Raw genomic sequence first — 15,129 nt, forward strand, 5'->3', positions numbered from 1 at the left:
TTTGGAAAAAGCATTTTATTAACTTCATGAAAAACAGCTGCCGTGAGTTGAGACCTGGATGAGGACAGAGCTCTGGTGGCTTCCAACCAATGGCCTGGAGAAAGCCACCTGTTCTCTCCATATCCAGGGTCTCATCAGGGGTCCCACTGAGAAGACGAACACCCCACTTCCTTGCCCTCTCCATGCAGGCACAGATCCAGGCAATGCGTTCTTGTAGGACACGAGATCCTCCTGCTCCGTGGCTGTCTCACTGAACAGGAAAATGAATTCTCAACACTCTAGACATTCGGATCAGGACTGATCTAGAATGCCAGCCACTGTTCTGGATCAGCAACTCGGAGCACAACATTCCGGATAACCAGTCAGAAAGTCGACATTCTGGAGGGCCACCCAGAATTCTAGAATGCAAAATAAAAACCCCCTCACTTTCCAGATGATTCCATCAGGAGTCCCATATTTCAGAGTGCCTAAATTCCGGATCAACTAGAAATCTGACATTCTAGGTGGTCACCCAGGAACCCAGTGTTCTGGCATGCTGAAGGGATAACCACTCCTAACATTCTCAATGGTTTACCAGGAATTCAGCATTCTAGAACAACAAACAAGGAACACAGTATTCCAGACCATGGGTGAGAGACCTAGAGTTCTAAACGTCCACACTGATGCTCTCGACACCAAATCAGAAACCCAACATCAAAGACAATCCACCCCGTGGCATTCTGGAATGGCAAGCAGGAAGCTCTACCATCCAGAATGCTGCTGCCCAGCCCCTTCAGAGCTCTGTGGGTGGCCGCTCCACCCCAGGCCTGTCCTCCTGACGGGGGTCTGGCACGTGGAAGGAGACATAGGGACAAGTCTTGGTGTTGAGGCAAACCAGCTTCTTTAGCGTGGCCGTCTTGACAAGGTTGAAGCCCACCTCACCGCCAAATGTGCTCGCCTTCCAGTACTCTGGAGAACAGATGGGGTTTCCTAAGAGGCCCTTAAGGGAAAAAGGAGCCCCCATTTCTATCATACTCTCCCCAAAGATGGAGTTCGGATGGCACTTCTCAAGAAGTAGCCCCGGGTAGAATTCCAAAGCATCGATGTCTCCATACAGCTCCTCCAATTCAGCTGCCATCTCCTTCTCACCTGCAAGAGGGGGGAAGCCAGAGTCAGAATTATGATGCCATCCATTAAGGTTCAGGAGGGAACATTCTAGGTCCACCCTATTCCAGGGAGAAGAAGGGGCTTCAGAAGATCAACTTGAGCAAATGAGCAAGTGACCTAAAATCTGACCTGGCTGACTGACCCTGCTCCAGGGCTGCCTGGAGAGAGGGAATTTGCTACCGCAGATGGAGTCAAGGGCCTGGGTCTGCAACCAGACTGTGTGTACCTTGAAACAACTCACTCCATATCTCTGTGCCCTGACGACCTGATCCTTGCAACAGAAAGAATCTCCCCATCTGGTTTCCTTCATGGGCAGGTTTCAAGGCCTTATCCTGGCCCAGGACCTTCCATGCCACTGGAGCTTCAAGTTCACACTTTTCCAAGTTCACATAAAGATTTAGCGACAGCGTTCTGTCTGTCTCTCTGGACTGTTATGGGAAACAGATGTGGAGCACCACTACCCGTTTCCTCAAGTCCACCCTCCATGGGGCACCAGTACACGTCAGGGGTCAGGTCACACCCTGGCCATAGCCTTTCGGTGGCCTCTCATCATCTGTGACAAGAGTTTCCGAACTTGCCTTCCCAACAACTGGGTATCTTGAGCAACAACAAATATTTATATATATATATATATATATATATATATATATATATATATAAAATATAATACATATGTTATATATGTGAGTGTTATATACATATGCGTGCTTTATGTTACACACATATGTATACATGTATGCATACTATTGTGTCTATATACGTGTCTGTATATACACACACACATATATATTCTTGGGCACCACCTGTGTGCTAAGTCTAGGCCTACTGAATCAGAATCTCTAGAAGAGACATCTCAGATTTGGTATTTTCAATTAGTTTTCTAAGTGAGTTTTAGGAAGCTGATCCATAAATGGGATTTAGGAACCACTAGACAGAGTCCCTGGTGGCTCAGAGGTTAAAGCGTCTGCCTGGAATGCAGGAGGCCCGGGTTCGATTCCTGGGTTGGGGCGATCCCCTGGAGAAGGAAAATGGCACCCCACTCCAGTGCTCTTGCCTGGTGAATCCCATGGAAGGAGGAGCCTGGTAGACTACAGTCCACGGGGTCGCAAAGAGTCAGACACTACTGAGCGACTTCACTTCACTTCACTTCAGACAGAATAAAACTCAAAATCTTAGCATAGAATCCAAGATTCCACACGGTATGAGCCAGCCTCCTATCACCAACTCCACCCTCTGCCTCACAAGCCTCTTGCTCCAGCCACACCTAGGACTGTTTTCCTGAATAGGCCAGGATCTTTTCAAGGCTCATTCTTTTTAACCCCTGTGTTTTGTACTTTCTGTTCCTCCACCTAGAAAGCTCTTCCCTCTCTTCTTCACTGCAAAATCCCTTTTCATCTTCAAACCCAGGTGAGAACCCACCTTCTCTCCCCAGGCTGAGTCATCTGCAACACTCACCAGCCCTGGCACCATGCTCCCATGCCCCTCAAGTCCCACGGTCACAGGGCTGGCCACATGGGACCATGGATCATCCCGTTCTGTTTCCTCGAGGTCTCCTTCACGTCAGCATGAGCCCCTGGAGGGCAGGAATCGTGGTCAGGAAGCAGCTGCTCACCTGTGAGCTCCTGGAAAGAGGTGTAGGGCTTCATGCCAAACCTCTTGCGGTACTCATTGAAGGGCTGCAGCCTCAGCACCCGTGATTCCTTGATGACATCCACGGCCACGTGCAGGATGTGGTGGTCTATGTTCCTACCCCCACCAATCTGCCAAGAGATAAACACAGTGGTGGTCTGAGAGCCAAGCCATGTTGTCCTGGAGAAGAACTGCAGGTCAGGAATCCTTCCTGAGTAGAAAGTAGGGCTCCATCTAGCAAGCACCAAGCTGTGAGCCCTGCCTAGATCTGCATGGCTACGCTTCTCAGCTTCCTCACCTTATTTAGTTATTTATATTTGTATTTTTGGCCACATGGAGTGGCAAGCAGGATGTTAATTCCCCGATTAGGGATGGAACCCACACACCCCTGCACTGGGAACTTAGAGTCTTAACCATGGAAGTCCCAGCAGCTTCCTCATCTTTAGACTGTAGAGTGGGCCAGGAGGACTTCTCTAGTCACTCACTGGACACAAGGTTCCCCAGCCGTTTGAATTTAGGTGAGGACCTCCAACATCCTGTTAAGGAAGGTTCTGGAGGTATTAGATACAACAACTAGGATTCTGCAGAGGAGATGGCCAACACGGCCACAGTCAAGAGCTCAAGCAGAGGGGACTGGCATTTCAGATCTGGAAATAAAAGGCAGAAAGGTTTCTGAGCTTTTAAGTGATATAAACTGATGCATGGACAGACACTAGTTTGAGGGGCCAAAACTTTATGACTTTCCTGGGATATTTTTTAAACTCTACCTGGCAGAACTGATATGTCTGTCATTCCCCAAATCAGTTCTGATCACAGAACAAAGACAGTCTTTTAATGGATCTTGCTGAGGAACCTGGGGCTTGCCAGGTGGTGCCAGTGGTAAAGAATCTGCCTGCCAATACAGGAGACATAAGAGATGTGGGTTCAATCCCTGGGTCAGGAAGATCTCCTGAAGGAGGGCATGGCAACCCACTCTGGTACTCTTGCCTGGAGAATTCCATGGACTGAGGGGGCTGGTGGGCTATAGTCCACAGTGTCCAGCAGAGTCGGACACGACTGAAGCGACTCAGCAGGAACACATACTGAAGAACCTATTTCTATTGTTTTCCACTCTCTGTAGCACAGAATTGAGATTAAACAAAATTTACTGAGTGTCTAGTATTAAAAAGTGAACCCCTAATAACTGGCTGCCACTAAAAAAGAGAAACTGAGCTAGGAGGTAGGAACACACAGCATCAAGTCACTTCATCCAGACCAGAAAAAGCTGCACACAGGAATGCAGGTGACCCCATCTGCTTCTCCTTTTTGCCAAGCCTCCTGGGAAAGGAACTGTTGTAAGTTAGCAGCTGCTAAGTCACTTCAGTCGTGTCTGACTCTGTGCGACCCCATAGACGGCAGCCCACTAGGCTCCTCTGTCCCTGGGATTCTCCAGACAAGAATACTGGAGTGGGTTGCCATTTCCTTCTCCAATGCATGAAAGTGAAAAGTAAAAGTGAAGTCGTTCACTCTCTTAGCGATCCCATGGACTGTAGCCTACCAGGCTCCTCCATCCATGGGATTTTCCAGGTGGGATTTCCCAGGCAAAAACTAAAATCTCACCTTGAAAAGTGTAATATATAAGCACATTTAGTTTAAGTAAACAGAGCTTTACTCCAAGACCAAGGGACAATATCTTGTGAAGGGACGGAAATGGGGTTCAAAGCCTAGGTAATCTGATGAGATAAAGAAGGTGCTTCAAAGAGAATTCCCTGATGGTCCAGCGGTTAGCACTTTCACTTCCCAGGGTCCAGCTTCCATCCCTGGTCAAGGAACTAAGATTCCACAGCCATGCTTGCATACTAAGTCACTTCAGTCCTGTCTCAATCTTTGGGACCCCTTGGACTGTAGCCCGCCAGGCTCTTCTGCCCATGGGATTCTCCAGGCAAGAACATTGGTGTGGATTGCCATGCTCTGCTCCACAGGATCTTCCTGATCCAGGGATCAAACCCACATATCTTATGGCTCCAGCACTGGCAGGTGGATTCTTTACCACTAGTACCACCTGAGAAGCCAAGCAACACAGCCCAAAAGAAAAAAAAAAAAAGGATTCCAGAAAAATCTGATTCATAACTGTTAAGGAGCATAGGTCTAAAGAAAGTTTTATTGTTCTAGATGATTTAATAATAATGCTTAAGAAAGTGTTCAGTTTGGATAAAACAAGGACAGTTGGGTAAGAAAGAGGAAAAGCATATTTGGCTAAAAGTATACACCCTGAGATAAAGCCAACAGAAGCTCGTGCCAATCTCAGCTGAACTGGGAGGCTATTGTGTGTTGACTTGGGTGTGTCCCCAAAAGATACGTTGACGTCCCAACCCCTCTGCACTTGTGAATGTGACCTTATATGGACATAGATGTGATCAAGGTCATACTCCATTAGGGTGGGCCCTAATCCAACAACTGGTGTCCTGATAAAAAGAGGAAACAGAGACACAAGGAGGACTCCACGTTATAGTGATGCTTCTCCCAGCCAAGGAACCCCAAGCATTGTCCATCAGCACCAGAAGCCGAGAGAAAGGCAAGGACCAATTCTCCCCTGGAGACTTCAGCAAGAGTATGACCCTGCCCATACCTTGATGTTGGATTTCTAGCCTCCAGAACTAGAAAGAAAAAATTTATGATTACTATTTGTGGAGTTAACTCTAAGGGCTTTCTAGAGAAATGTTTAAAGATGGATCTCTTTTAATGGCCTAGATATTAGTAATGTGTAATAAAGTCTTAATGGAGGTTTGGGTGGATCAATGAATAACAGGTATTAATTCTCAGGTGTCAGCTAGGAATATTTCTTTCATTTTCTGGATGTTTCTGGCTCAGATGGTAAAGAATCTGCTTGCAAGTGTGGGAGACCCAGGTTCAATCCCTGGAAGAAGATCCCTAGAAAAAGGAATAGCTACCCACTCCAGTACTCTTGCCTGGAGAATTCCATGGACAGAGGATCCCGGCGGGCTACAGCCCATGTGTGCGTGCAAGCATGCTCAGTCATGTCAGACTCTTTGCCACCCCATGGACTATAGCCTGCCAGGCACCTCTGTCCAAGGGATTCTCCAGGCAAGAGTACCAGAGTGGATTGCCATGCCCTCCTCCCAGGGATCTTCCTGACCCAGGGATCGAACCGGGTCTCCTGAATTACAAGTGGATTCTTTACCGCTAAGCCCCAGGGAAACCCAGTCCCTAGGGTCACACAGAGTCAGACACGATTGAGCAACTAATGATTTCACTTCACTACTTTGTTTATGGAGGAAACCCCAGTAGCCTAACAGTCTTAGCATCTTTTTCCAACCTCTCCCACTCACTGCTTATCAGAAGAGGAGGAGTGACGTAGTATCACTGGTGAATTTTAGAGCAGTAACTAGGCGTGCATTGTACAAGCAATCCTCGCTACTGCTCTTGAACTCAGTTGACACCAAGGAGTATGCTTCCTCTCATACTCCTTATTCTGGGGGATGAGGAGGAGGTTGGGAGATATTTTCCTTGTTTCGATGCCTCCATGTTGTGGTAGCCAAATTTGTCTAATTTGAGGGTTTAGTATTTAAAAGCCTGCTTGTCAGCATAGAATTATTTAAGTTTTCTAGAATCAGCTTAATCAGTAATAAAGGTGATATTTTAAACTTCCAAAAAAGAAAAATAAAAAAGGAAAAGAATAAATGTCTGCAGCTTAAAGCCCCTTGGTTTGTGGTCCTTTTGTGGCCCTGGGCAACAAAAACCATAGGCAAATTACTTATGCTAAGTCTGTTACCTCCTATGCAAAAATGAGGAAGGCGGAAGCATCTATCTGATACAGCTGTGGTGGAATCGAGATGAATGCAAAGCAGCTATCACAGTGTTGGTCACGGTAACCCTGTAGTGCGACCATGTGTGGGAATTCTCGGGGGAAGCCCTGTTTTATCACTTCTCACACTCTCTTTAATATCCTGAGATATCCTAAGAACCTTTGATATGCTGGTCCTTCTGCTGGTGTCAGGAAATAGCAGGGCTCTTTACACACATCACCAGGGTCACTGCTTGAAAAGTCTTTGGAAACCATACAGCCCCACACACAAGCGACTGTCTCTGCTCCTTTCTGTGCCCCCACAAAGAACACAGACCTGAACCCCATTGGTGGCAGCCTATGCTAACTGCAGTCAAATTACCAGGAGGAAACCCAGACCCCCATGGTGCCACACCTTTATGGTAGGGCTCAGGGATAAGGAAGACAGAGCAGCAGGTTGGAGGAGATGGGAGAGCCCAAACAAAGGGAAGGGACGATTGAGGCTGGAGCTGGTTGAACATCCCAGGGGTAGGACTAATAGCTTGCTCGGGCTGCCATAACAAAGTGCCACAGACTGGATGGCTTAAACAAATAGAAACAGAGGCCTGCCTAGTGGCCCAGTGGTTGGGACTCCATGCTTCCACTGTGGGGGACATGGGTTCTATCCCTGGTCAGGGAACTAGGATCCCACACACCAGGCAGCACAGCCAAATAAACAGATAATAAATGAAAAAAAAACTTAAAATAAAAACCAATAGCACTTTCCTGGTCGGCGGGGTGGGCAGTGGCGGTCAATGCTGGGGACACGGGTTCGATCCTGGGTCTGGGAAGATCTCAGGTGCCTTAGAGCAACAAAGCCCGTGTGCTACGACTACTGAGCCTGTTCCCTGGAGACCACAAGCTAAAACTTCTGAGCCCTCAAGCTCCCACTACTGAAGCCCACGCACCAGGGTCTGCGCTCCCCAACGAGAGAAGCCACCACAGCGAGAAGCCTGCACACCTCAACCAGAGTCAGCCTGCACAGCAACGAAAACCCAGCGCAGCCAAGAATACATAAATAAATTACTTTAAAAGCAAAAGAACAAAAAACTGGAAATATGTTTCCCCACAGTTCTGGAGGCTAGAAGTCCAAGACCAAGGTGTCAGCAGGGTTGGTCTCATCCTCAGGCCTCTCCGTGGCTTAGAGATGGCCATCTTCTCCTTTTGCTTTCCCTTTGTGCACACCTATATCCTAATCTCCTCTTCTTATAAGGACACCAGTCATAGCAGGACCCACCCAATGACCCCATTTACCCTAATCAGCTCTTTAAAGACCCTGCCTCCGGACACAGTCACATGCTGAGGTCTTAGAAGTGAAGACTTCAACATGTGAATTTGGGGCAAGGGGGACTTCAGCCCAAAACAGAGGCCTACAAGTTAATAAAGATCTCCTCTGTGTAGGCACTTCTGCACACATCACCATACCCTGAATGTCTTCTTGGTCCTCAAACTGCCATGCTCTCTGACTCCTGGGCCTTTGCTATGCCACCCCCTCCATCCTAACACAATCCTAACACAGTAGATCACAAATGCTACTTCTTGCCCTGGGAGACCCCTATCCATCCTTTGAATCCCTGCTCAACTATCACTTCCTTATCCACAGCCCCCAACTCTGGGCCTGAAGTCTGGGCCTCCAAGTTCCCAGAGCATGCAGGCTTCTATAATGTGATTCCTAACCTGCTCTTAGAATTCTGAGAACCTCAGGAAAGACCTTGGCACAGCACCTAATCTATAGTAAGTGCTCTAACGATGCTAGTCATCACACAACTGACTGCTCCTTTCTAGGGTATCCTGTTATTTACACGCTAACACTCTGCTGCGACTCCAGGGACTATAGCCCACCAGGCTCCTCTGTCCCTGGGATTTCCCAGGCAAGAATACTAGAATGGGTTGCCATTTTCTTCTCCAGGGGATATTCCTGACCTGGGGATCAAACCCAAGTATCCTGTATAGGCAGGTGGATTCTTTACCACTGAGCCACTGGAGAAGCCCTTTCTAGGGTAAATGAGTGTGAGTGTTAGTCACTCCACTATGATTCCATGAACTATAGCCTACCAGGCTCTTCTGTCCATGGGATTCTCCAGGCAAGGATACTGGAGTAGGTTGCCATTCCCTTCTCCAGAAGATCTTCCCAACCCAGGGATCGAACTCAGGTCTTCTGCACTGCAGGCAGATTCTTTTTACTATTTGAGCCACTAAGGTGGCATGTGCCAAAAAAATACAAGGACCCGAGAACTACACTGACCTTGTTCACCACTGTATCTCCAGCACCTGGAGTAATGGCTGGTACCATTGAATGAATGAAAGAACAAGAGAATGAATGAAGGAATGAGCCCCACCACCACCCTGGAGGGGTGACACTCTCTCCCTTTTACGGAAAACTGGGGTTTGGATCCCATAGCCCAGCTGCCCTCCCCAGTGCTCCCCTGAGGCTCACCCGGCCTGCAGGCTGGCGAGAAAAGGCGTCCACCAGGGCCTCGACCCCGTAGTCCACCAGCATGGAGGTGTTGAACAGAAACTGCTCGTAGCTGTAGTCCTGGGGGCCCACCCGGAAGGAGTCGGGCATGAGCGGGTGCCAGTGGTACAGCTGGTTGAACTCCATGGCGATGCGGTTGCGGTACTGGAACTGGGCCCCGAACAGCAGCTCTGGGTCGAACTTGAGCTGCAGGAAGTAGCCGCTCAGCTGCTGCACATACTCCTCTATCACAATCTTGATGGTCTCCCCTGGGGCAAAGGATGGGGCACGGGGTCAGCAGAGTGCAGGGAGTCAGCCATCGGGCTTGGGAAGCGGGCTGGTTCATGCAAAGGGCTTGGTTTGACTTCTTTCTCGTGGCTAAGGTTGTTTGACTTTGTTGGGCCACTTTCACCTTGTCTTTTTGTCACTGGTTGTGAAAATGGAAGCTTCTCTCTCAGGCTGGATAAGACAGGAGCCTGTCCCAAGACAGGAGCCACCCGCTAGTCCCATGTTCCATGGGGAGGTCACAGGCCTGGCTGAGCATGACATGGAGAGGAAGTATCTGAGAATGGGTTTTGTGACCCATGGTGGCCACCATCCCATTAAAAGAGGCTTAGTGAGGCCACAAAAGATGGGCCGGTGGAGATTAACTTAGTGAGGGAATCTCAGCGGGCCTGAGGAGGGAGGGCGATGGGAGCTCCCAAGAGACCATTCTAAGGCTACAGCAAGAAACAAGGGACATGGCAGACCTAAGCGAATCTCATCCCAAGTATAATCCCCATATCTTCTTATGTATCGAATTCTTACGAGTAATTTTCCTCTGCCCTCTCAGGAACCAGCTCAGAGCAAAGAGCCAGGGAAGACACAAAACGAATCTTCCATAGCAAAATGAAAACTGGTGAACTAGCTATTAAAAACCACATTTTGGCCAATGAGCCACTAGACAAATGGACTTTTAGCAAACTGGGCTGGAGCCATTGGAATTGCCAGCAGCAGACTTGGGTCTAAACCTTGATGTCACCACTTCCAGCCACCTGGGCTGGAGCTGTGTGACTTACTCTAAATTCCTTATCTGTAAAATGTGTATTATAGTAACATCAGTATAGGGACTTCCTTGGCAGGCCAGTGGGTTAAGACTCCAAGCTTCCCCTGCAGAGGGAGCAAGTTTGATTGCTGGTGGGGTGGTGGGGCACAGGAGGTAGAACTAAGATTCCCACATGCTGCCTGATGCAGCCAGACAATAAATAAATAAGAAAATAAGTAAAACATGTTCACAAAGGAAATTTAAAAAAATAATGACATCAGTATAACATTCACAGGGTCACCAGGAGGAGTAGACAATGAACACATCTGTACTGCCTGGCACAGGGCCTGGCAGAATAGGGAGGGTCCACACATGTAGAAGTAGGAATCCCCTCCCCACACTCACATGTCACGAAAGATCAGACTAGGGCTCGCACCCTCTCCCCACACAGGAAATTACTCCCTGCATGACATGGTCGAAGCAGCATGAAGTCTGGTGGCAGCCAGATCTGGTTCAAGTCTCTCTCCACTGAAAGGCCTTGGAGAATTCACCTACTCTCTCTGCATCCTAACTTTCATAACAAGGATAATCACAGCTGAGTCATAAGGCTGTTGGGGGGGGGGCGTTGAATGAAGCACTAGAGGTACCCTACCTGTGGAGTCCTGCCTTTGGCCACAAGCTTCATCACCAGTCGGTGTGCTGGGCAGCCTGCAGACACAGACTTGCCCTCTCTGGTCAAAGTCTCTGCAATCCTGGGACTTCTGAGCCAGCCCCTTCTCGTTCTTTAGGTCATTCCTATGCCTGATGCGTGGCTTTTCCAGGCTCCATTGACTTGGGTACTAAAACTGGGAACAGCCATGCCCAGAGATGCCCAGAGGCGGAGGCAAGGACTCACTGGTGACTCAGAGCAAATACGGTCTGGACAGGAGTGTTAGGGGCCAAGCTCCCACGCAGGAAACCATCTGATATTTTAGGCTACAGACTCGCCCCCGTAGGGGACACAAAAATATCTTGTCCCTGAGTCACCAAGAAGCTACCAACCTTCAGGAAGGCAGATGCATGCGGGGCAGGAAACCCAAGGATTCTGAAGCCTAGGCAAGCTGGGTTTTGACCTGTGCTTGCTGAGGATGCCCCCAAGTGCTCCTGGATGCAGTACAATGGGGAAACTGAGACAAGGTGGCTGATCAGATTTGTTGCCAGCCACCCACTGAATAATCAGCTATCACAGCACCCCATTTTCTGAAGGCCTGTTATGTGCCTATTACTTTCCCATTCATCATATCAACTAATCCTTAAAATCATTATAATTCCCAGGACCCCCCATCAGCTCAGTGGCGAAGACTCTGCCTTCCAATGCAGGGGGTGTGGGTTCAATCCCTGGTCTGGAAACTAAGATCCCACCTGCCACACTGCGTGGCCAAAAAAAAAAAAAGGCATCATTATTCCCATTGTACAGATTTGGAAAGTGAGGCTCACCTAGGGGAAGGGTCCTGCTCAGGATTCTAATCTCACTGTCCCCAAACCCTCCACTTCCCGCTTCTCAGGACAGAGGGGGCGACTTTCCAGGGCAGGGCTGGTGGGAGGCCTCACCGATGAGGATGAGGCGGGCCGTCTGGAAGAGCTGCTCGTCGCCCCAGGTGGGGTGCTCAGCCTTCAGCAGGTCACACACGCGGTTGTGCTCACGCAGCCAGATCGTGGCGTAGAGCATGAGCCCAGGAAGCAGCCCAAACACCTCCTGGCCCACAGCCATCTGGCTCTGGGGCGGGATGCCCCGGGGGTAGTGCATCAGCACGGGCGCCTCTTCCACCGATGGCGGGTACACCTCTCCATTGAGCATCTGAGGGATGGAGTCACCTGGTAACCTGGGGAGGGGGCGGAGCGCCGGCACCTGCACAGCTGACATCCGCCCACTCCTACTGATAGCTGCCCATAACACGGAGGGCAGCTGTCCGGCCTTCCTAACCAAGGCCTGTGGATTCTATCTCCTAAAGCTCTCCTAACATGAGTCCCTTTCTCTCTCCCCATGGCCACCATGCTCTTCCAAGCCACCCTCATCTTCCACCCTGACTCCCCTTGTACGTGACTCTATCCTCTAGGTGTCCTTCTCAGCTCTGCAGCCAGAGCAGTGCTTTAAAAGAGGGGTCCCCAACCTCCACGATCTAATGCCTGATGAGCTGAGGTGGAGCTGATGTAACAATAATAGAAATAAAGTGTAGAGTAAATATAAGGCGCTCACATCATCCTGAAACCATCCCTTCTCCCACCTGTCCATGGGAAAATAGTCTTCCCTGAAACTGGTCCCTAGTACCAAAAAGGTAGGGGACCCTTGCTTTAAAACATCCAAATCGAGCATCACACCCTGGCTTAAAAAACCTTCCAAGTCTTCTCTCTGCTCTTGGCAGAAATCAGAAATCCTTAATACGACCCATGCTCATCAGATGTCCAGCAGCATCTCCCTTGTTTCACTGCCTCAGAGTCACTCAAGCGACTGCCCCTCTCCAGCCTTGATACCTGAGAATCTGGACAGCCCTGGGCCCTTCTTGGCCTCCTTGCCTCCTCCTTATCCTTCATGCAACTCTTGGTTTATTCATAATTCCTAAGGAAGCCTTCCCCAGCCTCTGCACACTCTCCTGGCTTCTCCCTGCGGCAGCTATCACAGGTGTAATTAATTATATGGCAGTTTCCTCATTCACTCAGTAAATAAACATAGAGGACCTACTATACGCCAGATACTGTTCTTAGCTCGAAAGATTCAGCAGTGAACTTTCCATCTTGGTTTTTGTTTGTTTCGATTCGCATGGTCCAGCGTGGAAGCCACTAGCCACGTGCAGCTACTGAGGACTAGAAATGTGGCTGATGTGAATAAAAAGCTCAATTTTTAATTTCATTTACTTCAGATTTACATTTTTAAATCAAGACCCCAGCTATCAGAAAGTCTTTATGCTTAGAACAACTTGGACATGGGAATCTACTTTCTCAACTGCAAATTTTATAAAATCTAAATGCTGATCAGAATCGCCAATGAAAACTTGGCACCCGAATTGAGATGTGCTGTAAGATATGGGTCAGAATGTGAAGATTTAGCACAAATAGTGAGATAGTTCATTGACAATTTTTGTGTTGATTACATGTTGAAATGAGGATATCCTGGATATATTGGGTTAAATTCAAAATATATTGTTAAAATCAATATTGCTTGTTGCTTTTTACATTTTTAATGTGGCCACTAGAAAAATTTTAATAACCTGGATGTGGCTTACATCTATAAAAGAGGGCAAATGGTACCTAGCTTATGCAGTAGATCTGAGGCGTGCAAGAGATAATCACCTATGTGGCCCTCACATTCCTGGACAGTGCGAGTTCAGACAAAAAGTCCTCATGGCACTAGTACCCTAGGGTTTGTGTCTGTGGGCTTGAGGGCAGGGCTTATGACTACCACAGCCACTGCTCACCTGCCCGGCACACCACGGTGCCCAATTAATATTGGGGAATGATTAAATGAATAAACGCAGACTGGAACTGTCCATTTTCTGTGGAGCCCCAAAATCCAGCTCCCAAGAGAACACGAGAGCCCACGTCTGCTCCTTGTCTGCTTCTCTTGCCTGGCACCTTCTCCCAGGGTTTATCGTCGCTTCTTCTCCCAGGCACCTACAGCTTCTGCCATAGGACACCACCAAGGGCCCCCACCAACACCCTCTGCCAGACGAGACCGTGGAAGGCCCTTCCCAAGACCCCAGCCCCAGGCCCAGTGCTACCTGGTACTTCAGCTTCCCATCCTTAAAGAGCCGCAGCTGATACTGACGTTCCAGATTGTCTCCATAAATGTGGCCGAGGTCTACCTAAAGACAGAGACAGAGTCTACTCAGATCCCTGGGTCCTGCCCCACCAGCAACAGCCTACCTGTGCCCCGTGCGGCCCAGAGACGTCCAGAGCCCCTCCTAGGTACTCACCCCGTGGCCCAGCGCCTTGGTGAAGCCAGGACCCATCTTGCCGGAAGTTTTGAAGAACTGATGGGTGAAGTGTTGGGCAAAGAAGGCAAACATGAGGTTGGTGCCTTGAGGGTCAGGGATGAACTTCCTCCTGAGCAGGAAGCGACGGCTCAGGAACTCCGCATCTGGCAATTGCTTCTTCCCTGATTGGGGAGGTAGGAAAGAGCAGTAGCTGCTTCCTGTCTGGGTCTTTGTGCCCCAGAGCTTTCTGGGCTCGCCAGACCAAACTGATTCACACAGGAACCCCAGAGGGGACCCCAAAGGACCACCTCCCTCCCACCAGACTGCCCCTTGCACCTTCTCTACCAAAAGACCCTAGGAAATGGAAGGATGTTTGGAATATGCTTTTAAAACTGAAATATATACATTACTGTATGTAAAATAGATAGCTAGTGGGAAGTTGCTATATAACACAGGGAGCTCAACCCGCTAGTCTGTGACATCCTAGAGGGGTGGGATGGGGTGGGGGAGTAGGGAGGTTCAAGAGGGAGGAGACGTATGTATATTTATGGCTGATTTATGGTGCTGTACGGCAGAACCAATGCAACATTGTAAAGAAACTATTCTCCAATTAAGAAGAAAATAAGGTGAAGGGGATAGATGAAGTAACATTGGCAAATTGTGGACAAATCTTGAAATCTGGAGATGGATGCATAGGACTTCATTATCCTTTTCTCTCAACTTTTGTGTATGTTTGCTGCTTTGTACAAGCTCACCCTTCCTCACTTCCAAAAAGAAAAAGGGAAAACAACAACAACAAAAAAAAAACTTGGACTCCCCCAACCCTGGAACAAGGTTGCTGTGTTCGAAATGGGTTGTGCCGTTTATTAAGTGTGTGAACATAGAGAAGTCATTCCATCTTTCTGAGCCTCAATTTCTTCATCTATAAAATAGGGCAAATGATATCTCTCTTATGCAATGGATTTGAGGAGTGCCCGTGTAAGCATAATAGAAAACCAGTGAGATGGAATCTCTTAAATGAAAAGTCAGAAAACTTTTCCGTACAAGTCCAAATAGTCAATATTTGAGGCTTTGTTGACGTATGGTCTCTGTTACATCTACT

The 15,129-nt window shown here is 48.6% G+C and overlaps 1 protein-coding gene and 1 non-coding gene across 3 annotated transcripts in view; one reads left to right on the forward strand and one right to left on the reverse strand.

Annotated features, from left to right (window-relative positions):
• The window catches only part of PTGS1 (prostaglandin-endoperoxide synthase 1), a 24,629-nt gene continuing 9,500 nt past the window's right edge, over positions 1 to 15,129 (reverse strand). Inside the window, exons 5-10 of one of the 2 annotated variants that reach the window (XM_042245235.2) lie at positions 14,028 to 14,209; positions 13,833 to 13,916; positions 11,668 to 11,914; positions 9,036 to 9,322; positions 2,759 to 2,906; positions 1 to 1,128 (exon numbers count right to left, since the gene is read on the reverse strand). In XM_042245235.2, coding sequence (XP_042101169.1) covers positions 773 to 1,128; positions 2,759 to 2,906; positions 9,036 to 9,322; positions 11,668 to 11,914; positions 13,833 to 13,916; positions 14,028 to 14,209 — 1,304 coding nt within the window. In that variant the 3' untranslated portion in view covers positions 1 to 772. 2 annotated transcript variants of the gene reach the window in all.
• On the forward strand, positions 2,083 to 2,156 carry TRNAS-GGA (transfer RNA serine (anticodon GGA)). Its single transcript has one exon. It is a non-coding gene; the product is annotated as a tRNA-Ser (tRNA).

Source organism: Ovis aries, chromosome 3 (assembly GCF_016772045.2).
Source record: "Ovis aries strain OAR_USU_Benz2616 breed Rambouillet chromosome 3, ARS-UI_Ramb_v3.0, whole genome shotgun sequence".
Taxonomy (NCBI): domain Eukaryota; kingdom Metazoa; phylum Chordata; class Mammalia; order Artiodactyla; family Bovidae; genus Ovis; species Ovis aries.